Source organism: Arvicola amphibius, chromosome 8, assembly GCF_903992535.2.
Source record: "Arvicola amphibius chromosome 8, mArvAmp1.2, whole genome shotgun sequence".
NCBI classification, from domain to species: domain Eukaryota; kingdom Metazoa; phylum Chordata; class Mammalia; order Rodentia; family Cricetidae; genus Arvicola; species Arvicola amphibius.
The window spans coordinates 126861478-126888108 of record NC_052054.1 but is presented as its reverse complement, the minus strand read 5'-3'; the positions used below and the strand labels follow the sequence as shown (position 1 = coordinate 126888108).

The window sequence follows — 26631 nt, the reverse complement described above, 5'->3', positions numbered from 1 at the left end:
ACACTTTAGCATCAGCCAATGTGCAGAAATGAGATCTAAACGAAGGCCAGTGTGAACAAAGGGGAAGGAAGACACAAAAGCAAGCTCCAATGTTTGGCAGGTGTTTTCCTTTACTCTCCATTGCTGCTACAAACACAGCCCCAAACCAACTTGGAGTGCAAAGGGTTTACTTCCATTCACAAGGCAGGAACTGAAGCAGAGGCCACAGAGGGATGTTGCTTAGTGGCTTGCTCTCCATGGCTTGTTCAGGTTGATTATCTATACACTGCAGGGCTACCTGATCAGGGTTGAAACTGTCCACAATGCCCCCATCAATCATTAATCAAGGAAATGCCCCATAGACCCGCCTATAGGCCAATCTCATGGAGCCATTTTCTCAGTTGAGATTTCCCTGTCCCAGATGATCCCAGCTTGTGTCATGATGACAAAAAATAATAATGAGCACAGAGGGTAACACAGGACAATTCTAAGATGGACGATTCTAAGATGTTAGTACCGTATGTAAGGTAACACAGGACACAGAGACAATTCTAAGATGTTAGTGCCGTATGCAAGGCCAGAGTAAGAGGAAACACAGCTCTTAGTCCATCTCACATTTATCACCTCATTTCATCATCATAACAGCATTAAGAGGTAGGTGCTGTTTTATTTTACAGATGGGGAAACTGAGTCATGCTGAAATCCTACCCACCAAAAATGTTGGAGGGTCTTTTGGAGCTGAATGAGTCGTGAGGTGCCTATGTGAATGTCATACCTAGTTTGTTTCTCTGTTCCTCTGATAAAATGCTGACCCAAAGCAATTCAGGCAAGAAAGGCTTTACTTCTTCTTATAGCTTCTTCCTCAAGGGAAGCTAAGGCTGGAGCCTGGAGGTAGAAACTGAAGCAAAAACAATGCAGAGATGCCGCATACTGGCTTGCTCGGTATGGCTTGTTCAGCTTGCTTTCTTTTCTTTCCTTTTTTTAAATTATTTTATTTCTTTAAAAAATACCAATCCAAATTCCTACTCCCTCCCCCTCCTCCCACTCCCTCCCATTCCTCCCCACTCCAATCCTAAGAGGACAAGGCACCCTGCCCTGTGGCAAGTCCAAGGCCCTCCCTACTACATCTAGGTTGAGCAAGGTTGATCCAAAGAGAATGGGATCCCAAAAAGCCAGTACATGCAGTAGAGACAAATCCCAGTGCCAATGTCAGTGGCCCCTCAGTCTGCCCCAACTGTCAACCACATTCAGAGGGACTAGTCTGATCCCATGCTCGTTCACTCCCAGTCCAGTTGGAGTTGGTGAGCTCCCATTAGCTCAGGCAAACTGTCTCAGTGAGTGAATCCCTCATGGTCTTGACCTCCTTGCTCATATCCTCACTCCCTCCTCTCTTCAACTGGACCTTGGCACCAACCACAGTAGGCTGGGCCCTCCCCCATCAATTGTTAACGAAGAATATGCCCAAGTCTCATGGAGGCAATGCCTCAGCTGAGCTTCTCTTCCCAGGTATGTCTAGGTTTGTGTTGTTGATAAAAATAACCAGTATCTATCCTTAAAGATTTATTTAATGTATCTTGCCTGGCGCCCATGGATGCCAGAAGAGAGTGAGGAGTGGATGGAGTCCTGAGTGAATGTGTACTGTTGATACAATCACAGCCATGTCAAGGATGCCGAAGCCTCAGACCCATGGGAATGCCAAGGCCTCCCTTTGTTTTGAGTATGGATATTGACTAACGGAAGCTTGTCCTTTAGCTAAGATCAGAACATGCATAAGGTGCCTACTGCAGCTTTCTCATCCCTATGACTACAGCCTCAGACTGCTCCCCTACCGGCCTCCTCTTTTATGCTATATATAATAAGCATGCTGTTTCCCGTTGTTTGTGGTGCATCTCCATCCAAGGGCAAGGCCTAGCCCATCCCAGCTTTAAGTTACTTGTGCCTGTTTTTTTTCTTCATACAGGTCAACTCTTAAAGCCATGCAGGTTAAGGTAGAAAATAGCAACAGATGCCCTGGAACTGGATTTACAAGCCATTGCAGGCTGCCAAGTGGGTGCTGGCAATGAACCTGGTTCCTCTGCAAGTGCTCTTAATCGCTGACCCATCTTTTCACCCAGTCAGTACCCTTAAAAAAGCAACCTGTGAGCTCTTGACCTCTTTTTCACATTGCGGGACTGCAAGGAGGAAATGGCAACTTGCATCCTAGAAGATAGACAGGTTCAGAGTCTAGCCATACACATAGTCTGCTCTGACTTCCAGAATCCAGAATTGGGAGAAACATGTTCATAAGCTACCAACTCTAATATTTTATTACAATAACCCAAATTCACTAAGAGTAGCATTTGAATCCAAAGATGTTATTAAAAAGTTAGTCTGGAACCACACAGAAATCAGTTTATTTAAAAAATATTTAATGAGCACTGTTATATTCTAGACATCATCTTGCTAGGGTGGGGAAGAAGAAAAGCAGGCAGCAAAAAGACAGAGGGAATCCTTCCCTGTACACACTTTACAAGGAAAACGAACAAATAAATTACAAATATGATGAATCAGAAAAGAAAGTGATCGATTATGACCTGATAAGAGTATTCTGGGGCAAGGGAAAGGCAGGTGCAAATGCCCTGAGGTGACACCTGCCCTGGAAGGAAAAGGGGGAGAAGCGCCTGCAAAAGAGAGACTAGTTAATATGGCTGGAGAGCAGAGAGTAAAGGAAACAGCTGGAGAAGGCAGGCGGGAGAGACATGTCCAGGTAATGAAGCATTAGCCAGTGTGTCCTACGCAAAATGAAACCACCGAGGGCTGTAGGACGGACAATGCAGCAGAGTGACAAATGCAGCCTGCAGAGATAGCAGTTGGGAGAATGTGGGCAGTGGCTCCGGGCAGCTCAGCAAAGGGATGGCAAGTGACACGGGGACAGAGGTCATACACCCCAATTGTCAGGAAGCAGACAATCCAGGCAGTCCTCACTGTGTCAGAAATGTGTCAGGTTTCTGGCGGATCTGAATGGGTGTCTCTACTAAGGACTGTGGGAGGAAGGAGAGGAGGGAATCTGACAACTCAAGCTGAGTAGGACCGGCATATGCTGGTCATCCTTCCACATGGACTGGAGCAGAGGGTGCTGGAAAGACAAATTCAGAGTTCCAGGCGAGACCTAATGAAGACCGGAGGATAAGAGAGAAGCATTTGAAGCCAGCAGAAAAGGATGAAACCACCTAGGAAAGAGAGTATGGTGGGACTCTCTGAGCTCACATGATTCCAGCTCAGAAGTTAGCTAAAGGGGAAGCTAGTTGTTGAAGAGCAGGAGTAGAGGAAAGCTGGAAAGAGAAGAGGGGAGAGTGTATTTGGAAGAGGCCCAGGAGGGTCAAGTGCCGGGGCAGGACGATCTAACAGGAGACACTAGATAGACAGAGTGACTGTCCATATAGTAAAGACAAGGAGCTCTGACAAGGACTTTGGGAGCAAGCTTTTTTCTTACATTATTTATTTATTGGCTACATATACTACTGTGTGCTATGGTTAAATGTTGAGGTCAAAGGGCAATTTATGGGAGCTGGTTCTACTATGTGGGTTCTGGCAAGCGACCCCGGATTATCAAGCTTGGTGTCAGGGGCCTTTATCCATCTCACCAGTCCCAGAAGAACGTTTTTAAAGAAAGGAAGAGGCATTAGCATGTTTACAGTTCTGGTTAGAAGCAAAAGGAAAGTCGATACTCCATTGCAATGTCCCTGGGAAAGCAGGCAGGGATAGGACACAGAACGAAGGCAAACTTCATTACAAAAAGCCAATAAGGGCCAGAGTCCAGCAGGAACAAAATTATATGGAGAAGGCTGTGCGGTTCAACAACATTAACAACAAAAAGCTGGAGAGCAGGTGGTGGGGCAACCTCGGAGAGCAGTTGCAGTAGTTTTAAGGCTACGGAAGTCACACTGTCAAGTTCTAGAGGTGCAAAGGGTGGAAGCCGCACCACCGCGCTGCAGCTGCACGCTACCGCTGCAGAAATGGCTGAGAAAAGACAACACAGGATGTTGTCTGAAAAAGGTCAGGCAGGTAGGGCGAGGGTCTATTTCGAGAGTTAACAGCAGCATCGGCCAGAGCAGATCACTTCTCCGGCCTCAGAGGTAGGACAAGGTACCCCCGGGCTTTGGCTGTACGCTCAGCAAAGCTGAGTCTCAAGTGCCACGTGTTTCGTAGCTTTCATCCCGGTTAAAAAAAAAAAAAAAAATCAGTTCGCCCCCCCGGCAGGCAGTTTCAGCAGATTCCCCCGGCCGCTGGCCCGCATCTGCCTGCCCTTCCAGCGCCGGGCCCTCGCCGCAGTCAAAGTTCCCGGGCGGTCTGCTTCCGCCTCGGGATCAGACCGCGTGGGGGTTTCCATCAAGTACCCGCCACCCCGGGAATCCCCCCATCTGGCCACACACGAACCCCGCTTCCTCTAAATCTCCTCAGCCGGCGTTAGAAGCCTCCGCACGCCGGATTGAGGTTTGGACGTTCCTCCCGAGCCGGTCTCAACCCGGAAGGAGCCGAAGGCCTTCGGCAGGTTCCGCCGCCAGCGCGGAGGCGGGGCCTCTCGAGCGGCTCCGGGCCGAGCTCGGCTGTTTCCGTGAGTGGCCGCTGCGCACTCGGCACTGGGCGGCGCTGGCTCGCTCCCTGGCTGCGGCTCCTCAGTCGGCGGCGGCTGCTGCTGCCTGTGGCCCGGGCGGCTGGGAGAAGCGGAGTGTTGGTGAGTGACGCGGCGGAGGTGTAGTTTGACGCGGTGTGTTACGTGGGGGAGAGAATAAAACTCCAGCGAGATCCGGGCCGCGAACGAAAGCAGTGACGGAGGAGCTTGTACCACCGGTAAGAGGAGCAGGAGGAGGAGGCAGGAGCCGGAGAGAGCCGGGGGGACGGAGGGGGGCCGGGGAGGCGCCGGACACCAGCGCTCGGGGCCTTCCCCTCGCAGGAGGGGCCGCGGTAAAGATGGAGCCTCCGCCCGAGCCCCACAACACCGCCGCCGCTCGCAGCGAACAAAGAATAATGGCGGCGGACTGGAGCCAGCGGCGGCCGGGCGGGCGGCAGCGACTCTGCCTGCAGCCAGCGGCGGCGCTCATGGCGGGGGGCGGCCGGGGCGGGGTGCGAGCGGGCGGGCAGCCGGCCGCGGCAAGCTGGCGCCCGCGTTCCCGCCGCCGGCCGGGCCGGGCCGGGCCGGGCCAGGCGCGGAGCCGGAGCGGAGCGGAGCGGAGCCGCCCCGGGGGAGGCCGCCCGCCCGCCGCCCCCCGCTCGCCGCCGCCCGCCCGCTCGCCTGCCCCGGCTGTGCCGGGCTGGCAGCCCGGGCCGCCGCCTGGGTGCCCGTGGGGGGTGGAGGAGGAGGAGGAAGAAGAAGGCGACAGTTGAGGGCAGAGGAGGTGAAGGTGCTGCCGCCTTGGCGGCGGAGCCCGCTCGGCGAGCGGACGAGCCGCAACGTCCGACCTGCTTTCCTCTCCGCTCTTGGTGCAATAAAGTTCGAAACCCAAGGTTTTCTCTGGTGCTGTATTTTGTTCTTGCCCCTCTCCCCTGCTCCCACGCGGTTGGAGAAAATGCTGTTTTCTGCCCTTGGCTACCCGAAGGAAGATTTTTGGCTGTTTTCTTCATTCCTCGGTTTTGTAGATGAAGAATTAAAAAAAAAAAAAAAAACTCAGTAGTCATGGAAATGCATTCTTTTGGGAAGGAAAGGGGTGCTAAGAAAACATTTGTAATAACTTTTTACAGAAACTGTTGGGATCTTGTAAAAGGGAAGCTGGTGTTTGAAAACAGTTTCGGTTTTAACCCTTTTCAATAAGATAATAATCACTTGAGGTCCCTCACTCTGAAACTCTTCTAAGAAACGAATATTAGCTAAGGTACTTTTTGCTTGATATCATTGGGGGGAGGCAGTTTTGCCAAGCTTTTTGAGTCATCGGATCTCCCCTTAATCTTGCTCACTCCTTGCCGTGTTTCTCACACACTTCTGTCTAAACTTTAATAGAGGATTGAAATAATTCTCACTCTAAAAATAGTCATTGAAACTGCCCATTATTTGTGTATTGCAGTAGTAATCCCAGTCTGAGGTTGTGACAATTCAAGCCGGTGGAGTTTGGGGTGTACCTTTTTTCTCTTCACCTAGAACATTGGCAAAGGGGACTGTCAGCGACACATTAAAGATTGAAAAACATTTTGAAAGAGCTTTGCAGTATGACCTATTTAAACCTGCCATATCTTCTCAAAAGTTACAGTGGGATTGTAGCCTCCCGTCGCATCACATCTGCCTTCTAGAGATTTAGCATAAGATACTTTTGTGCACCTACTCATCATTTCCCGACTTCAAAGCAAAACCCCAAGTAATTATTTTAGTTGCTTTGAAAGATGCACAGTTTGTTTTTAAATAACCAGTTGTGATTGATGCATGCAAGACCATTGGTTAGGAATAAATACGGATTGATAATAGAGTCATTGTGTTTGATTTTTCTGTGTGTCAGTAAGGACTCTGAAACTTTGTTGCATTGTTAGTCTTTAGCACTTCAACAATTTGCTATTGTCAAGAAAATTAAGATGGGGTGAGGGAATGTTCCCATAGGATTAGGAAGACAGTTCTGTCTCCACACAGTGAAGAATTTACACATGGTAATGATGTTGGTAAAGTATTTTTTACAAACGATTCTTTTACAAACCAATAGAGATGATACATGAAAATGAGTCTTTCCCTCTAAGAAAAAAATTTTCCTGGTGTGTCCTTTCGTCAATCTTGACCAAAAGATATTTTATTTTTGGAGAATCAAATTGACTCAGCAGTTGCAGAGGAAACTTGGGACACTTTTTGTCGCTTTAGTTTTCAAGCATTCACCTGGAACCTGGCCTACATTGTAATTCTCCTGGCTCTTAGGGGCCAGGAAAAATCAAGCTGTGCCTTCTTTCTCCCATTCATTCGTCCACTTATTTTTTATTTGTTTATTCGTGGACATGTGCATGTAGGAACTAATGAATTAGCCTGGCAGAGGTGGCACACACCTTTAATCCCAGCACTTGGGAGGCAGAGACTGGCGGATCTCTGAGTTCAAGGCCAGTCTGGTACACCAAGCGAGGGAGTTCCAGAACAGGCTCCAAGGCTTGTCTGCAGAGAAACCCTGTCTCTAAAAACCAAAAAGCAAGCTAATGAATTAATTTTTGAAAGAATGTATCTAGTGGATACTAAAGGAACATTTCTTCTGGAGTTTGAAACTAGTGTTAGCCACTTTTGAATGAAACTTTACTCAAGAGCCTGAAGAAACAGAAACCCAATCCTTAAATTTCCTTTTTCCACTTTCAGAAGCTAATGTATCAGCTCTAAATTAGCAATTTTTATTTTCTTAGAAAAGTAAAAGTGTCTCTCCTAAGGCATTGTTTTTGTTTGTTGTGAGTAGTTACAGAAGATCAGCTATGTATTTTTTAAATATTATCTCATATGCCCTTTTTAGTCAGAGAATATTATTTGTGACAATGCTTACACTGTGTCAGAAAAGTAAAATGTTAATTCCATAAACAGGTAGATTGGCAGATGCAGCCATGTAAACTTTGCAGTTATATATTCATATAAACATCTTTCTTGCTGTGTTACTTCCAGAACTAACTTTTGTATTTTGAATAGTTAGAGCTCAAATCTGAGCTTAAGACTATAGCAGATATCAGAAAATAGATAATTACAGCAATTTATTCCTTGTGCATGTGTGAACTTGACTATACTGTTGTAACACTTGACAGTAGTCCATGATAATTTGAATATTTAACACTTGCTGTGACAGACATGAGAGAGTGAGTGTCTGTTTGGTGTGGAAAATTACAAGTCTGGGTTTGAATCCCAGCATTGCCAGTCCTGTCACGTGCCTACACTTGGGAATTTTGTGACCAGGGGAAAGTGTCTACTTTCTCTGCCTCAGTTTCCTCATTTGTACAATCAGAATAATAGCATATTCTTTTGGTATTTTTAGATAAATAGAAAGTCCTTTTCCTTCAGCAAATTGTCATGCTCATCTTAGCTTTAACTTCCACCTTTGGGGCTTTTCACGGGTGTCTCAATTTCTCCAGACTTACTTGTTTAATACACTGGGCCAGAAAGTCCCACAAATCCAATGAGGAATTTCACTCTTTACTCTCAAGGAACTGCTGGGAATAGTTATTAAACATTAGAAAATAATCAAAGAAAAGAGTGCATACTTGGTGAAGTAAAAAGGACTCCTTTTTTTTTGTATTTTCAGTTTTGTTTTTTAAATTAATGATTCCGGTGGTTATAGTAGAGAACATAGAGTATAATGAAATCCCCCATGTGTCTTCAGAAACACTGTCCATACACAGGTAAATGTGTGTGTGTCTCCTTCTTCATACAGACAATAGCATGCAGTGCAGACCTGTCCTGTCCGTCCCTCTGACACTCATTTCCTAGGCTAATTATAACGACTTTGCAATTGGTTTGGATAAGCACTTAAAGACTGTTTAAAAAGATCTTTAAATTTTATGTATGTATGTATATGCTTGATTGTATGAATGGGCACTGTGTGTGCAGGAGCCTGAGATGGTCAGAAGAGAACATCAGATTGATCCCCTGGAGCTGGAGTTTCTTGTGAACCACCATGTGGATGCTGGAACCAAACCTGGTCCTCTTCAAGAGCAGTAAATGCTCTTAACAGTTCATCTCTTCAGCCTGCGTCTTTTTATGAAAGCATTTTTTTTAAATATGGATATGCTTAAACCTGTTAACCTTTAGGTGAGCTGATTCAATTTCTAGGTCACACATGACCTTGTAAATTGTAATGCCACCAAGCTTGGTAGTAGTGCACACCCTGATCCCAGCACTGGGGGCTAAGGCCGCTGGAGCTCTGAATTCAAGGCCAACCTGGTCTCAAACAAAAACTTTATTTAAGCAAGAATTATTTGAGTGAAAAATAGTGGGGTTGTTTGTGAGAGGAAGTGACATTTAAACTGCCTTCTTCCTCAGCTCCACGTTATAAAAGCCTTTAGTTAAAAGATTAAGATGTATACAGGGACAAGCGAGATGTGTGATAAGGTGATTCAAAAGGTAAGTGTAGTCAGACTTCGACTTTGTTTCATTAAAATTCTTTCCATCCTGACCTTTCAGTTATTATTTTAATCAAAAAATATTGGCAGTTTTCTCTATTGATAAAATAAGAGTGTTTCATTTAGTGTTTTTGTTTTGTTTGGAAGGCAGGGTGATTCTTTTATATTTATTTTGGTTGTTTGAGAGAGGGTCTTGTGTGTAGTCTAGATTATGCTAGAACTCACTATGTAGCCCAGGCTGGTCTCGGACTTGAAATCATTCTGCCTCTTTAATTTCTTAGTTGTAATTAGTATTTCTCGCTTAAATAGAAAATGAATAGTTTGACACACAGCTGTCTCCTGAGAACCACGCTGTCTCCCCCCCCCCCCCCCTTTTTTTTTAAAGTCCCTAGTCAGTTAGCTGGACTAAGTAAAATACATTTCAACCCCAGCTCAGAACGAGTCTTAGTATCTTTTTGTGTCCTTCTTGGCTCTTAAGAGCAGCATTAAGCTGTAGTGCATTTTATGTGTTCATGTGATAAGCATCCCATGTGACATGTTCTAGACAGCACATCCCACTTTTTTCTTTTAGTTATTAAGTAAACCTGACATGATAGACTTAATTGTAGGTATAAGTTGAGAATGAAAGTGTTGTGGCCATACAGCCTACAGTTTTATAAGACTATTACTGTCACTTGGAGGTTTTCTTAGTATTATAAAATATTAACATGCTATTTTTACCTGCTGCATAATTAGGGTGCGCCCAAAGCATTTATGCAGATGTGGTGATGAGAATAGCGTAGAGAGTTGGAGGTTCTAAAGGCAGATGACTTATGAGTATTTGCAAACTGTCAGTAAGGCAAATGTTTTCTCAGTGTGTTTGTTTCCTGGGGTAGAATCAGAGCTCATTGATACACAAAAACTGATAATAAGAAGATGGCTATTTTGTTAGTTCTTCCTTCATTTTATGTTTCATGAGAATCATCGTTCTTGGTGTTGTTCTGTTTGTGTTTGTTTTGTTTTTGAGTCATGTTCTCTGTGTAGCCCTGACTGTCCTGGAACTTGTACTGTAGAGTATGCTAGCCTTGAATTCGCTTCCCAAATGTTGGGATTAAAGGCGTGACTGGCTTAGAATTGTTGTTTTAAAATAAGTGTAAGCTTATTACATCTATAAATGTAGTTTTTTGAAATTATGAATAAGGGTAGCCATTTAGTTTTTTCCAACATTCAAAATTCATTTCTTCCCTTAATTTGTACATTCAAGTTCTGATTTTTTATGTTCTTCTCTTAATTCTTTCAAAGACATTGAAAATATATTTTATTATATTTTGCCTAGATATTTGATTATCGAATTACCTAAAGAAAAAAATTAACATCTTTCATATTCTCATTCATTTTAGCAGATAAATATAAAGTGGTACCTCCCCTAATACATATTCACACATTAGACATTCTAGCCATTAAACATTATCCTGAACTACAAAGTAGTTCTAGAGGCTGTTTACATAAATCTCAAAACAGTAGTTAAGACTGGCCATGTAACTCCATGAGAGCACTAGCCTGTCATGAATAAGGGTTTGATCTAAACAAATCAAAGCAAGGTTTGGGGAGGAGGTCATCTAGGGGATTTACAGATTTTTTTTTTTCCTGAAAGGAGAAAAGATTGCTCCTTGGTTGAAGAACAGTAAATTAAAAGCTGGGCAGTGGTGGCACAGGCCTGTAATCCCAGCACTCTGGAGGCAGAGACAGGTGTATCTCTGAATCAAGGCTAGCCTGGGCTACAGAGTGAATACCAGGACAGGCTCCAAAGCTACACAGAGAAACCCTGTCTCCGAAACAAAAAACAACAACAAAAAAAATGAAAGAGTAAGTTGATTGGGAATAGCTAAGTAATGACCTTGATGCAGGAGTAAAGGGTAGATCAGAAAGTAATCAGCCAGCAATGATGGAAGCTTTCTTTCCTGAATGTTAATGGATCTTCTTTGGAACTAGGATTTGTTTAATGAGTTTTAGTTGTATCCTAATAACCTGGTTATTTGCTTGTGAGATTCTGTTTGCAGTTATGATGTAGGTGTAACAGACAATGTTTAATTTAACCAGGATTTAATAAAACATTTCTGAGAGATTTACCCCTGCTTGCCTTAGCAGTGACAGGAAGAAAGATGGAGGCTTCCTATTCCCATCACCAACGTGATGATTATTGCTTACTTGAAAGCATTTATATTCTTAGGCTTTTCTTTTTTGTGATTTATTTGGAGACAAAAGTCTCCCCTTGTTGCTTGGCTGGCCTGGAATTCACTTTATAGACAAAGGTTGGCATTGGATCTAGAGATCTACCTACCTCTGCCTCCTGTGCTGCTGCTGGGATCGAAGGCATGCCCCGCCACCAACAGCCATTATTACTCTTAAAGAGGTAACAGTTTCTTGATTCAGTAGAAGCATTATAGTTCACTGCAAATAACAATAGTAATATTCTGCTGTTATGTGTTGCTGTTTATCAACCTAATTTGTTCATGGAACATTTGCTGATCATCAATTCGTAGTTGGTAGAATAATCACAGGAAAATGTATTCAGGTACTTAAGAAAATAATTCCTGGATATCAAGTGAAGGTTGTTCAGGTGCTATAAGTAGAACGTCCATATTCTGCCCCACACCCAGAAAGAGCTTGGGGATGGTGACACAAGGACACCCCACTACTCTCATGAAGAACTCAGAGGTTTGAAAATTCATGTGGCAAGTTTTGGTGGGCAGGCAGCATTTCAATGGAATATTGAAGAATTTGTATAAGTAGAAGTAAAAAGAGTATTCTAGGCAGTGAAATACACTACAAAATAAGGACAGTGGTGGTCAGTGAAGAGAGCGTTAGGTCACTGTGGAGTGACAGGATACGGAATCCTGAACATGAGGCACAAGTTTAAGTTTTATATAAGAAGCAAGATATATATATATACATATATATATGTGTGTGTGTGTGTGTGTGTATACATATATATACATATATATATATATACACATATAGATATACAGATAGAAAATACTTTGAATTATCTTAAAATGTAGATTTCTTGACCTCCAGTGTATTGTAAAAGACATATCTTCTCTATCAGCTTTATTGAAATGTTACTTACTACATATAATCCATCTGTTTGATAGATATAATTCAGTAGTTTTTAATGTTGTTACCAAATTGTGCATCTGTTGCCACAGCCAGCCCTGGAACATACTCATTACTTCAGAAAGAAACCATCACCCCCTAAAGTCCCTACACAGCAGCCCTAGACAACTGCTGATCTGCTCTGTGCTTTATAAATTATCTGTTTTGGACATTACATATGAATGAAATCATTCAATGCATTCTTAATAGTGGCGAGCTTCTTAGCATAATATTTTCAAAGTTCACCCATATAGTATTTATCGGTATTAATTTTTGTTGCCAAATAGTAGTCTTTATTATACTCATTATTTTACTCATTAGTTCTTGGACACTGACTAAATGATACAATGTAGACATAGTTTCATTATCTTGCCTAGATATCTAGGAAAGTGTGGGACCTTATGTCAATCAGTTGCAGCTGTTTGAGGAACTGTCATCTTCTAAGGCTACTGCACATAGTCTATATTCCCACTAGCAGTGTGTGAGGGCCGTAGTGTCTCCACATCCGCATTAACATTTGCTATTCTGTTTTCTCCATCATATCCATTCTTGTGGGTGCCAAGAAAGCTATGTCATTATGGTTTTGATTTTTATTTCCCTAATGATCTTAGGCATCGTTTCATATGTGTTTATTGGTCCTTTATATATCTTTGAGAAGTATCTATTTAGATCCTTTGCCTGTTTTCAAAGTGAATTATCAATCTAGGTATAAGTGCCTTACCAGGTACATGATTTACATTTTCCTCTCTCTGTCTCTCTCTCTGTCTCTCTCTCTCTATCTCTCTGTCTCTCTCTCTATCTCGGAAGCGCTCTGTATCTATCCAAACTCCATCAAAACCATCCTTAGTGCTTGGCTGTTATCTTTCTTTATGCTTTAGGGAGAGTGGTGGTTTGTGTTTTCTCATGTCTTTTCTATCTTTCTTCTCTCTTCTTTCTTTTCTCTCTTTTTCTCTTCCTCTCTCTCTCTCTCTCTCTCTCTCTCTCTCTCTCTCTCTCTCTCTCTTTCTTTCTTTCTTTCTTCTCCTTTGTCTTTTCAAGACAGGAGTCTTACTATAGCTCTAGCTGTCCTGGAACTCACTATGTACTGATCTCAGATTTACAATACCTACCTTCCTGTGCCTCCCTAGTGCTGGGATTGGAGGTGTGTGCTGCTACACCCTACTCTATTGCTTTCTTGATGTTATTATTTGAGGCATGAATAGTTTCATTTTTATTTCTAGTTCATCAATTCTTTTCTTCTGTTGCTTGTGCCTTTAGAATCTTTGCCTTGTTTTTTCTAGATGGGGTTTCTCTGTGTAATAGCTCTGGTTGTCCTGGAACTGCATTTGTAGATGAGACTGGCCTCAAACTCAGAGATCCATCCGCCTGTCTCTGTTTTCCAAGTGCTTGGATTAAAGGCGTGTGCCACAACTGCCTCGCTGAATCTTTTTCCTTTTTTTTTCATTTAATTGTCATATTGTCCAAATAACTCTGAAAGCTCAACAAACAATACCACTGTTTAATGAAAAGCAATTGAAGTCTCTAATGTATGTGGAGCTGTGTTCTGCCTCCTGCTCTTCTCTATTGATCTGTGTTCATAGACCTTTTTTGGAGTGACTGGTGAAAGAAAATGAAGAACCAAAAAATGACAATTTTGAACGTAACATAATAATTGGCTACTTTCTGAGTGAATTTATGGTGTCATCTTGGATGTAGTGTATTTACTTAATTGTTCTATTTGGGAAATTCACTTTTAAGCTTACATGAGGTGAGTGGTACTGCATTAATTTTCTTTTAGAAATACTAAACTGTCCTTTGGAGTGTAAAGGATGAACTCACTGTCAGGAAAGCTTTTTTTTTGTAGCATTATCTCTCTGGAAAAAGATTTCAATGCTTTTATTTTATTAATAACTACTAAAGTTTGTCTCTAAGAAATTTCAGTTTTAATTTATAAATAGATCAATTGGAGTAAAACATTCTAGCGTAGGTCATTGAAAAATGAATTAATTTTATTATTTCATTATTCAGATCTTTATCAATAGAGAGATTACAGTAAGTGCCAGGTCGTATAGCCCACTCCCCAATTTCTTATATCCCAGCCATCATTTCCAAATCGAAGTTTGTGATTTTAAATATCTAATTAAACAGTAATATTTGTTTAGATGGAATGTTTATAAGGAACTAGGCCATAGGTTTGCTTTATACTTGTCTCTTTTAGCAAAATTTCTCTGTGTAGCCCTAGTTGGCCTGGAACTTGCTCAGTAGACCAGGCTGGTCTTGGACTCAGAGATCCACCTGCTTCTGCACAACCACACCCGAGTACTGAGATTAAAGGTGTACACCACCAGGCTCTGTTTAATTGCAGATTTTTTTTATCTTAAAGAGGAAATTTATTTTTTGTGATTTAAGGTTGAGTTTTTAATACTTTTGATGCTTTATATGGCGGTGTCTTCCTTTGAAGAATAGTATTGAAGTTGTGTTAACCAAAATAATAATGAAAAAGTATGTCTACCTGGAAGGTTGGGCTTGATGTTGATTATTTCAAGACTAAAGATAAAAATACTGAACTTCAAACGTCTACTCAAAACCATACATAAATACCCTGTATAATAATACTATAATGGTGAATGCGTGTCATATATTTGTCCACATTCACAGTGTGTTAACACCAAAAATAAACACAAATGTAAAAAATAAATACATACGATACAAATACATAAAATTTGTGCCATTGTCTACATGCCATTTGTCAGCTTCACAGAATATCCATGTCTGCTCTAAATATAGTCTGCTATAGCTTTGGGTTTTGGTTTTTTTTTTGTTTTTTTTTTTGGTTTTTGGTTTTTTCATTTGCTGACTGACTAGTAAGCAACATATAATTAAAGTGATTTGCATATTTCTTTATATTCTGTAGGGTTTCATTGTTGACTATATATACAGTTCTTCACTTTTATAATACTGATGACTGAGAGGATAGCCCTGAAGCCTGTAAATTTTTTACAGACCTCAGCATCTCTACTTGTCTGTGAGCCAGGATGTGTGTCCTATGACCCATGCCCTAGTAGCAGTCTAACCTTAGGGGACTGAGTTTTCACTGTTCCGTATCTGACTTGTAAACATTTCACCAAGAAAAGCATTTCAAGACCTACTTCAAAATAACTAACACTGCTTCTTCAACTTACAGTCAGTGTCCATTGAATGTTGTGGTCTCACACAACCACATCGAATAGAATACTAAACATTTAACTTCAGGTCATAACTTTGGGGTCTTTACAGTTTGGGAACTGAACTAGTTTATAAACCAGAACTTAAAATTTAAAGACTGCTTCAGTCTTTCAATATGGAAACACTTTTATAAAAGTATTCACTTTTTGAAGGTGTATAGTCCTTGTTTCTAAGAAGCGAGCTTCCTGGTCCGTCTTGTGGCACTTTACCTTGAGACTTTACCTAAAGCGTCCACTTGATGAAGGCTGTATGCGATGAGTGTTTGCAAATGAAGCTCACTGAGAAGAGGTGGGATGAAATGTTGCCCTGGGAGACCAGGCCCGTGGGAGGTGCAGGAGTAAAGGTCCCGACACCAGGCCTGAGGACCTGAGTGCAGGCCGCAGTGACTGCAGTGACCGCAGTGACCGCTAACAGAAGGTGAGGGCCACTATAGAGTTGCCCTCTGACTGCATTCTTGTGCATGTACATGGTAAGTAAATGTTTTTCTAAAGGAACGAATACCATCATTTGAAAAGAAACCAAACCCGTAGCATGTCACATGCTGCATAGCTGCAGCTGCTTGCCAGGCAGCTCTGTCTGTTGTTGCCCAGACAAGGAAGTGTGTTCTCAGGGCCGTGTAGTCTCACCTGAAAGAAAATGAGGCAAGTGAGGGAGTGCTACCACTACTTTAAAAGCAAGATTGGAGTTTTCAACTTTCTTCTTGAAAAGAACTATATACTAGATATTCATAAATGACTGCTATAAGTTGCACAGTGTTTACACAAATCACATAACACTTCCCTAGTTCACTCTTGCTGAATACTCATTTTGAGAACTCTTTTTCTTAAGCTATGAAACTTTTTAAGACTGGCACTCCCATAACATGATAATTACAAAACTGCAGTAAACCATAAAATACTGAAATTAAAATTCCTCCAAGTTAAGCAAATAAATCAGGATTTATTAAGTAGTATTGCAGTGTTGCTGTCTGCCGTGTCCACGTGGAGTGGTGGTTAGGTTATGCTGGTGTTTACTATTGATACAGATTGTCTTTGAAAGTATGAAAACTAAAGCCTTTCTAGAATTTATTCAAGGATTTATCGGTGGTGTGTGTGTGTGTGTGTGTGTGTGTGTGTGCCATGTGTTTCTGGGTACCTGCAGCAGCCAGGCGAGTGTGTCTCATTTCCTAGAACAGGAGTCACAAGCAGTTGGAAACCATCTGATGTGTTGGTGGTGGCTAATGCTGACCACGGAAGAGTAAGCAAACACTTTTAACTGATGAGCTCTCTCTCCAGCCCCTAGAATTCATTTAAGTCATTACGTTACAGTCACCTTCATGTTACAACTTTTTTTGTCTTCTGTTATCTAGAGAAGAGATTTAAGTATAGATTTATTTTTTGTTTAAAAAAGACCTTGGTTTGTAAGGGCTCAGAAATTTTGAGAACAGAATTTAATCACTTTGGTATAGGTAGCTATTTATTTTAGTTGATCTCATTGCCTGTCTTCACTCATTACCGAATCTCGGCTTTAGACAGTTGGGGTTTAAAGTATTGAGTGGGGTATGTGTCTAAAATGGTATGCATATGATGACTGAATATGATTTTTTCTTACCTGGTTTCAGTGAAGGGATGCTATATTTACCAGGAAACTAGTAGTCTCAGAAACTTGGAGCATTGCTCAGTTTTGAGTATTGACTACATACACTTCAATTCTGGTAGACTAGACAAATAGCAAATGTTTCGAGGTGACAGCCAGGAAGAACTTTACAGGGGTAAGTAGAGGGGTGCAGGCAGAGGTGACCCCTGTCACACAGAAGCTGGGCTTTTACCACTCTTCAGTAACACTTCAGGAAGAAGCACCTCAGAGGTGGAAGGACGGGTCGGCAAGACTTTTAATTTTAAACTCTTAGAAAAATTAAAAACAAGTACAAAACAACTAGAAATTACTGTATCCCATGTAAGAGTGGGTATACTTTTTTTTTTTTTTTTTTTTTTTTTTTGGTTTTTCGAGACAGGGTTTCTCTGTAGCTTTTGAAGCCTATCCTGGAACTAGCTCTTGTAGACCAGGCTGGTCTCGAACTCACAGAGATCCGCCTGCCTCTGCCTCCCGAGTGCTGGGATTAAAGGCGTGCGCCACCACCGCCCGGCGAGTGGGTATACTTTTGCAAAACGTTTTTCGTTAATGTATTTATAACAACAGAATTGTAAGGTTTATTTTAAAGATCTCTCTCTCTCTCTCCCTTCCCCCCCCCGTGTGTGTGTTTGTGTGTGTGTGTGTGTGTGTGTGTGTAGGTAGGTATGTGCATGTAAGTGCAGGTGCATGCTGAGGCCAGATGTGTCAGACCCTAGAGCTAGATAGAGCTAGAGCGAGCGTGAGCTGCTGGAAAGCAAGTGCAGCCTCTGAATGAGCAGTGCACATTCTCAGATGCTGAGTCATCTCTGAATGAGCAGTGCACACTCTCAGATGCTGAGTCATCTCTAGCCCTAGGCAGTTTTAAAATTACCCAAATACGCCTTTTCCTCAAGTTGCCCTAGAAACTTCAGAGTTCTGTTTATGTGGTTCCCTTAAATCCCTGGAATTTTAGGAGCTGAAAATGAGTTCCTGAACTTGTCCTGCTGGGGAATCTTTTCTTGTTTTTAATTGAGGTCATTTCCATCTTAACAACAGCGTGTGTTCTGTTAGTTAGAAGTGCGTTTCTTTGAACTTTTATCTCACATCTTGAAAAGAATTAAATTTGTGAATTTAGAGGCTTAAATAGTCATGTTATGAGAAGGATGGATTTGTCCTCTCTTTTTTTTAAAGATTTATTTTAAATATATGCCTGCATATGTGAGACTAAACATGTTTGTGCAGGTGCTAGCAGAAGCCAGGAGATAGCCTTGGACCACCTGAAGTTGGAGATACAAGTTATTGTGAGCTGCCTGATGTGGGTGCTAGCCACCAGCTAGGGCTCTGCACGAGCCGTCAGTATGCATCTTCACTACTCAACCATCCACAGCCCCCTGAAAACAGATTTGCTTTCCAAAACTTGTCGAATATTGAAAATTTAAAGAACTGAGGTTGTTAGGAAGATCAGAATAAAAATGAAAAAGAAGTGAAGGTTCACAACCTCCTTTTCACTTAGTGATTGTAAACGTGGCAGTTTGACTGGCTTTGATGAGCTTTAATTTGCAGTTTGATGACAATTTGTATTAACTTGGTGTAGACAGAGAGGTATTGCTGCCAAAGTTATTTCTGAAACACATTTTCTGTGTAGGTGCCACTTAGGAGAACTAAATGCTACTTGTTAGGACAGGTTCAGTGGTCAACCTTCATAATACTGAAGAAGATACCACAGTATACCTAAAATACTGCCACTGTTTTTACTGGTCTGGTATTCCTGCACACTTCTGCCATCTGCCGTGGTAGATACTTGATTTGCCTGCTCCCTTGCCTTGCTTCTGCACAGCAGAATATAAACCCTATGAGGAAAAGTCTAAAATTTCATTCTGTTGTTTTCTCTTAGTAGTTTGGTCAATGCTCTGCACATTCAGATACAGTGTTTTCATATAAGAATAATGTATATAATGTAAATTATTAAAATTTAAGGCTATTTTTAATAAAGTATATATTAGTAAAGGGAATTATTTTGTTGTGAGTTAGCCCGTTGCACTTTAAAAAATCCTAGTCCATTAATTTTAAGAGTTACGATTTTAAAAAATACCACTGTGCCCATGATGGGGTGGGTGGTGGTGACGGCAGTTAGAGGATGACGGTGGAGTCGAATTTTCTTTTGTTTGTTTGGTTTTGTTGTTGTTTTTCCTACCTTTGAGAGGGCTTCTAGGTATCACACTAAGGTTGCCAGGCTTGCATGGCAAGCAGCTTTCCCTGCTTTGTCTCCACCCCAGGGCTAATTTTATATTCTTACTTGTTCAGGACCCCACAAACTGTTTCTAATAGGTTAATCTGTGTCTGGATATGACAGTTGGGTTGATGAAAAATCTGAAGATTCTACACATGTTGCTACACAGTCTGTTCTTCCCATACTAGAGGACATAAACAGACACAAGTTTTGAAATGGGACATGAATGGTCCTGTCAGCCCAGTCCAACTGGCAGATTCCTGTTGTATTGCCTTCAAGGTAAAAATCAAAAGAAGAATATCTGTTGTAGCTGAGTCTAAGAACCTTCTCATCTGCGTGAAAATTCTTACCAGCACTGTTTCCTTATGAAAGACACAATTTTGCTGTTGCCAATTTGGTTGGTATCTGTTTAAGCTAAAAGTTAACAGTTTAAGGTTGATCCCTGCCCTTAGTAAGGGCTTATAGCCATCTGCATGAAGTGCTAATAAATGCTAGCAGTTTAGTTTTGGGGGCTTGTAGCCCTTGGAAAAACCATAACTTCAATGAGAAAATATTATCTAATTAGAGTGGGGAAATAAGAAAATCATAGCCCTGTTTTGAGTGTCTATGGCTGTAACTACTTAAATTTTCTGTCCTTTTATTATGATTTAGTGCTGAATTCTATTTTTTTTTATTAAAGATTTCCATCTCCTCCCCCTTCCCTCCCCTCCCTTCCACCCATACCCCCATTCTACCCCTCTCCAAGACAAAGAGCCATCAGGGTTCCCTTCACTATGTTAAATCCAAGGTCCTCCCAGCTCCCCCTAAGTCCAGGAAGGTGAGCAACCAAACTGACAAGGCTCACAGTGAGCCCGTCCATGCTGTAGAGGTCATGTTCATTGCCGTTGTTCTTGGTTTCTCAGTCCTCCTCCGCCGTCAGCCACATTCAGAGAGTCCGGTTTGGTCCCCTGTTCCATCAGTCCCATTCCAACTGGACTTGGTAGTCTCCTGTTAGATCTGTCCCACCGTCTCAATGGGTAAACGCACTCTTCATGGTCCTGACTTCCTTGCTCATAATCTCCCTCCTTTTGCTCCTCATTGGGACCTTGGGATCTCAGTCCGGTGCTCCTATGTGGGGCTCTGTCATTTTCTCCATCCAATGCCAGGTGAAGGTTCTATGGTGATATGCAAGATATTCATGAGTATGGCAATAGGATCTGTACATTTCTGGCACCCTCTCCTCAGCTGCCCAAGGACCTAACATGGGGGTGGAGTGGGATGGAGGGAGGGGGAAATGGGGAGAGAAAAGTGTGAAGTGGAGGATGGGAAGAGCTTGGGAGAATAGGATGGTTGGGATATAGGAAAAGTGGATATGGGAACAAGGAATTATATATCTTAATTAAGGGAGCCATTCTAGGGTTGGCAGAGACTTGACTCTAGAGGGGTTGCCAGGTGTCCAGGAAGACGCCCCCAGCTGAATCCTATTTTTTAAACCAAAATCTCATAAAGAAGCTTATACTTTAGTTTTGTTTTTTTAAATAGTCTCAGTGTGCTGTAAATAGAAACAAAAAATGTGATCCATGTGCAGGTTGCCTTCGATCAGGTGGTCGAGTGAAACTGTGTGGATGGCAGCATAGCTATAAAAATACGTATGGCCTGAAATAAAGTCTTTATAATGATGGTGTACATTTTATCTGCAAAGGGAGTAGTACAGTGTTCATTTGTTGCTCCTGAAATGAGTTCTTTGTTCCACATGCCATTTCCTCCAGGTCAGAAATATAGATAAATTTTGGATAACTAAATTGTTTTAATTGTTTTATTTTTACATATTATATTTTTCTTAAAAATTTTAGAGTATAACAGGATAATTTAAATTTTCATGAGGGATAATAACCAGGTTATTTCAGGTTTTTTTTTCCTCCGTTTGTAAATAGAGCAAACAGCCAGAATGGTAATTTTAACATGAGATTTGAGAAAATGTCAGTGGGTATCTCCAAATCACTATTGAAATACAGTTTTAGTCAATAACTCAGAAATGTTACTCATGAGGTTTGATGTTGATGTTTTTTCTTTAAACTGTGCAAATACTCTTAAATCTTTAGAAGGAAAAAAAATCTCCAACCAGTACTGATAGTAAAATATGTAAAAAGAATACCAGACACTTGTCATCCTATAAAAGTCCTGTAGTTGCCACTTCCAGCTGAGCGTTTAATTTCTCACACTTTTTCCATGGATGCAGCTTCACATCTATTGTTTTCCATTTTGTCTGTGTGTGTGCTTTTAACGTAAATGAGATTCCTTTCCATTTAATATCATTATGTTGTAGACAGTTTTCTTTTTACTAAAGTAATTCTTTTCATAGGTCTCTTAAAGATGGTTTTATGGTCTTAAAAAACAAATTCTACATCAAATACCTTTTAACTGCATTTTTGTAAAAGTTTCAGTATTTCAACTTGATGATTTTGTGGCATTCATAGCAGTTATTTTCCCGGTGTCTTGGGGGCTTTATGACTGCTTTAAATAACCATTTGTCAAGTCTGTGACCTTTTTACTTTGTCGTCTGTGTTTTATGGATGCTGGTATTTCTAACTTTGTATATTAATTTCTGAAGAAACATTTTATCATCATTTTACACTTATTTTATAAATGATGTGTTAAATATTGGATATGTTGATAGTATATGATCATAAGGATGTGCAGTTTTGACTCTTAGCTTTAGAGCTGTTAGTAAGGCACTGAGATCTTTCGTTAGGTGAGGAATGAGCACAGACACTGCTCATAGCACACTCATTTCTGTCTGGTAAGATGTAGGCCTTGCGTTAGAAGAGGGATACACCAGGAGTATTCCCTTCCACCACCAAACAATATTTAGAAAGGGTTGCTTCTCGTTCTCTGAAAGTTTACTAATTAATTACTGTAATTACTGTACCCATGGCTGCTAGGGGCTCTTCCCACTGACTTCTGCTGCCGTTAGGTGCCAGAGCACTACACAGATCTGCAAAACTCTTAGCAAAATGAGGTCTACATGTGCCAGAGTTCAGTATTGACAGTCAAGTGTTTCAAAATGTGTTCTGCTTCTGTATTGCACTCTGCCAGACTGAGGAGTGAAGTCTCTGATGCGGCTCTGGCTTTAATCTTACCTTGTGGTCCACTTCATGGGCTTTTGAAACTTGGGCTGATTGGCCTTGGTACCTTTTGTCTGCTAGTGCGTGGCTTACAGTTGCTCTGCTTCTTGCTCTGACAGGAGGACATGCCTAGAGGAGGGACCTGACGCTCGCCCTGCTCTCTGCCCTCTTTCTGAACCTGACTGGTGCAGCTTGAGAGAATGAGCTTTGCTGCCCTCTGCCCTCCTCGTTAGTAAAGGAAGAGTCATGAGAGGGACCATCCCTATTTCCTGTTAGCAAGACACATCCAAGGAAGACTTTGAATTTCTTCATTGTTTGTTGTTTGAAGGTACTAGGGTTTATAGCTCAGCAGATTTGAACAAATTGAGTAAAAGGTCAGCTCTATTCTGTTTTAACTAGATTTCTAAGTGCATTTACTAACCTAACCATCACATAGACCTATTTATAACTTGAAGTTTGCCTTTAAAATCACGAAAGTACAAAGCACTGTAGTGCTTGTAACGTTCTTCCATATTATTGTAGGTGACTAGATGACCATGGAGTCTGGAGCAGACAACCAGCAGAGTGGAGATGCTGCTGTAGCAGAAGCTGAGAACCAGCAAATGACAGCTCAAGCACAACCACAGATTGCCACACTAGCCCAGGTATAAATACATGGAGAGATCCAGGCTGTGTCTCTTCCAAGAGAATATCAGAATTCTGACTCACTATTAGTATTAGCTTATGTTTAGAAATGATAGTAATGACTAATTAACAGTAAAATGCATCATTAAATATTAATATAGTTTGTGTAGTGACATGATCCAGAAATAATTACTTTTTTACTAACAAATTAATTGGCTCTCTCTAGGCAATAAAACCTTGATTATGACAGCTGCCTTGGTTTTTTGTTTTTGTTTTAATACCACACAGACTTATTTTGGGACCTGGAGGTGCAGATATATTTGGAAACCTAAGTTTATATAGTCTGATACGAAAAAGCAGATTAAGCAAGCAAATTGAATCAGTCCTAAGAATGATAGCAGTCTCCCCTGTGCATTCTAAGTACCTTTTGTCTGGTTTTGTTTTAAGTATCCTATCCTTAAGGCCTTCATCTCTATACTTACTGTTTTTCTCTCACCTGTTTATTAACAAATCTTTACCTCAAATATTCATGAAAACAGTGCTTAATATAAAAATCAAATATATATAAACCTGTAGGGTAAGACCGATACTTCCTTTCCCCATTTTTGGAGACAGAAGGTTTCTGTGTAGCCCTGGCTAGAATCAAACTCAGAGAAATCCACCTTCCTCTGCCTCCACAGTGCTAGGGTTAAAGGTGTGCACAGCCATGCCTGGCTGGTTCCTCTCTAAAGTGAAGGCTCCCTAGAAAAATAATCCTGCCAGAGGCTTTGCTTTGCCCTAGCTCAGTTAAGACTCTGCAGTGGAAAGGACTGATCAAAATAAGTCCTGAGAAATAAAGGGCTCACCACAGGTGGGACGAGAGTGGGTGTGAGTCAGATACTGCAGCTCCAGCAGGAACAGAGTAGGCAGGCTGCCTGTGTTTTCTCGTAACAAAACAGGGTTTCCCTGCAGATGTAAGACAGTTAATATAGCAGACAAGGCAGCACTTGGTGAATACAGGCTTGGTACAACATACTCAGAGAAGTTGGGGCTCATCTGAGCATTTAGCTAAGCAGGATCCTTGATGATGACAGCCCTCAACATGTGTTCTTCTGGCCTGGCTGGTTGTTCCCTCAATTAAACAATATATTCATATATATGTATGTATACATATATATGAATATATATATATATATATATATATATATATTCATATTCATCTTGGGAATTCTGTCCTTATGACTTTCTTCGGGAATTTGTATTCTTGATGAGGTAGAGCATGAAAATATTAGCTGGCATAAGAATTCTTGGTAAAAAGACTTTTTCTTGAAAATTATCTGTTATTTTGTATGATCCACTTAGTGTTGTTTACAAAATTTGAGATCAAATTCATTTCTTATATCTAGCATATTACAAAGTACTTTAGGTCTCTACTTATAAAAAAGTATTAATAAATTGGTTCATTTCTATTCTCTGTATCTTCTTACAGTAAAAATTCACATCGTCACTTCGGAGCAGTTTCTTTCAGTTAATTGGCTGTTCTGTGTGTCTTTAGTATCCTTGTGCTTCTGGGAGTGTTTTGTTTGTTTCTTCATTTCCCTCCTGTTTTCTTTGCTGCTTTTCATCCTTTTTGCTCTGCTTTTTGGAAGGTTCTTCTATACACTCCATCCTGCAGGTTGAATCTTTATTTTTCTAACATGTTTCCAAGAGTTGTGTTTGTTCGTCCTTTGGTATTTCCTAGTGTCTCTCCCTTTTCATAGGGCAGCGTCTTCTTTTATCCTCAGGGGAAGAGGTTTGCTGGGAGGGGGTTTTTCGGTTTCACCTTGTTTTGGTGATTATTTTTAGTTTCTCTTTCTTAGATGCTCACATAGCTCTTCATCTTCATTTCCATTTGTTTTAGTCTCCATTTTTTCCAGTAGAGGCGTCCACCAAATTCTTAACACTCTGGATGTCTGCCCAGGATTAAAGTGGGGGGAGACAAGGAGATAGGATTGTATGATAGAACTTGTACTTAGCACATGCAAAGCTTTGGGCTCATGCCTCAACATTAAATAATAAGTAGATAGATATAAATGACTAAGAAGCTACTTTGGAAGCTTCGTGGATATATTTGGAGTCCAACAACTCCAAACGATGAACTTAACTGTAGGGAAGGAATGGTGATCTTAACTGTTAGTGTCTTGGACCTTCTCCTTGAGTTTGACTAGGCCCCTAGAGGCGAGGGAGAGAAAGGGATTTAATAGTGACCAGTCGTTCTGGTGTTGCGTGGTTAAGACCCATTATCTGTAGTACTTCTCCACTGTTCTCCACTGTGGGCCAGACTTTTCTTCTACAGGGATTGAAAGGATTCACTTCTTCCTTAAGAATCTCCAACCTGCCCTTTTGTTTACTTTCAGCCCTTCTCCTCATGCCACCTATTACAGTGTTGGAGATCCTAAGCATCTGGATTTCTGTGGTACAAATCAGGTTTTCTCTTCCTGCATGAATTGGCCATCTGTAGTCTTCTTAGTTTGTTACTATTAATCCATCTGCTCTTCAGCCTAGAAAACTCTGTTGCCTCCTTTCCTAGTTTCCACATTTATATGATTATACACATAAAAGTCAAATCAATTTCATGAAATATAATTTGGAATTCAGAAGGGAACATGCTCAGTTTATCATTAGGCAGCCCTCCAGCATTGAAGACTTAAAAGTGAAATGTGTAGTCAAAAGTGAACTTTAAGAAAGCTTTTCTCCTTTCTTCTTGTCTCGTTACAATTATATTTTTTTATTTGCCCATCTAAGTTCCTTGACAAATACACCACACTTTAAAAAAAATAATCTTTTAGTTTTTAACAGTTCGATACAGTCATATAATGTATTTGGGTCACGTTCATGACCCCTTCTTTCCAGGGTCCTTCTACTCTGATGTCCTTCTGTTGTTGTTACTGTTGTGACCCACGAGGGGGTGTTACTGAAGTGTGGACTTGCAAGTGGTTGTACTAGCAAAGAGAATGGCTGTCCTCCCAGCAACCATTAGCTGCTACTAGGTCCTCAGAGAGCTTGTGAAGCCCTCCCCCATTCTTTCCATGATAGAACGTTACAGGCTCCATCCATACATCTCCTGTGCAGGTGATGAGACCGTTTGAGTTTGTTAGTGTAAGAGCAATGTGCTGTCCAGAGCAAAGGGCTTCACAGCATTCCTTCCCCTCCTCTGACTCTTACAGTCTCCCCACCTCCTCTTGTACTGTGTTCCCTGAGCCTTTGAGAGAGGTGTGTATCAGAGATTTTAACATAACTTCCTATTCTGACTCCATAAATTTTTAATACCAGCTTTTAAATGCTAGGAAAACATTGTAAAGCGAAGGCAAGATAAGATGATTATGATTTTGTCAGTGAATAGGAGGGGCAAGAAAACAAAATCAGTGTAAATAAGAAAGATAATCAACATAAAATAATACATCTTATTTTCCTTTTAGAATTTAAAGTTGACAGAAACCCGTGGTTTTGATCTTGAGAATGTGCAGCTTTAGTTTATTAAGACGGTACGTCACTGTCCCTAGGCTGCCTCACACCAGAGCAGGCCTGCCTCCCTCCTCAGTCTCAGGGTTACATTCACCACCACACCCAGATGAGAATGCAAAATGTTAATAAATCCAAGTAAAAAGTAATATGAGTAATATAAGACTTATTAAAACAAATTCTATAATACATTCTATTATGTAGTCATATTTTTAGTAAATATGCAGAGGTATTTATAATAGATTTTAAAAC

At 41.2% G+C, this 26631-nt stretch overlaps 1 protein-coding gene across 7 annotated transcripts in view; it reads left to right on the top strand.

Moving 5' to 3' along the window:
* Positions 1-4607: 4607 nt before the first annotated feature.
* The window catches only part of Creb1 (cAMP responsive element binding protein 1), a 62220-nt gene continuing 40196 nt past the window's right edge, over positions 4608-26631 (top strand). For 5 of the 7 annotated variants that reach the window (XR_005286504.1, XM_038338791.1, XM_038338788.1 and 2 more), the window contains exons 1-2: positions 4614-4809; positions 22798-22919. Coding sequence is in view for 5 of the 7 variants with exons in the window: in XM_038338791.1 (XP_038194719.1) it covers positions 22806-22919 (114 nt within the window). In the remaining 2 variants the exon portion in view is untranslated. Of the gene's footprint in view, positions 4810-22797; positions 22920-26631 lie in introns of all 7 variants that reach the window. The other 2 variants (XM_038338787.1, XM_038338789.1) reach the window with 2 other exon arrangements.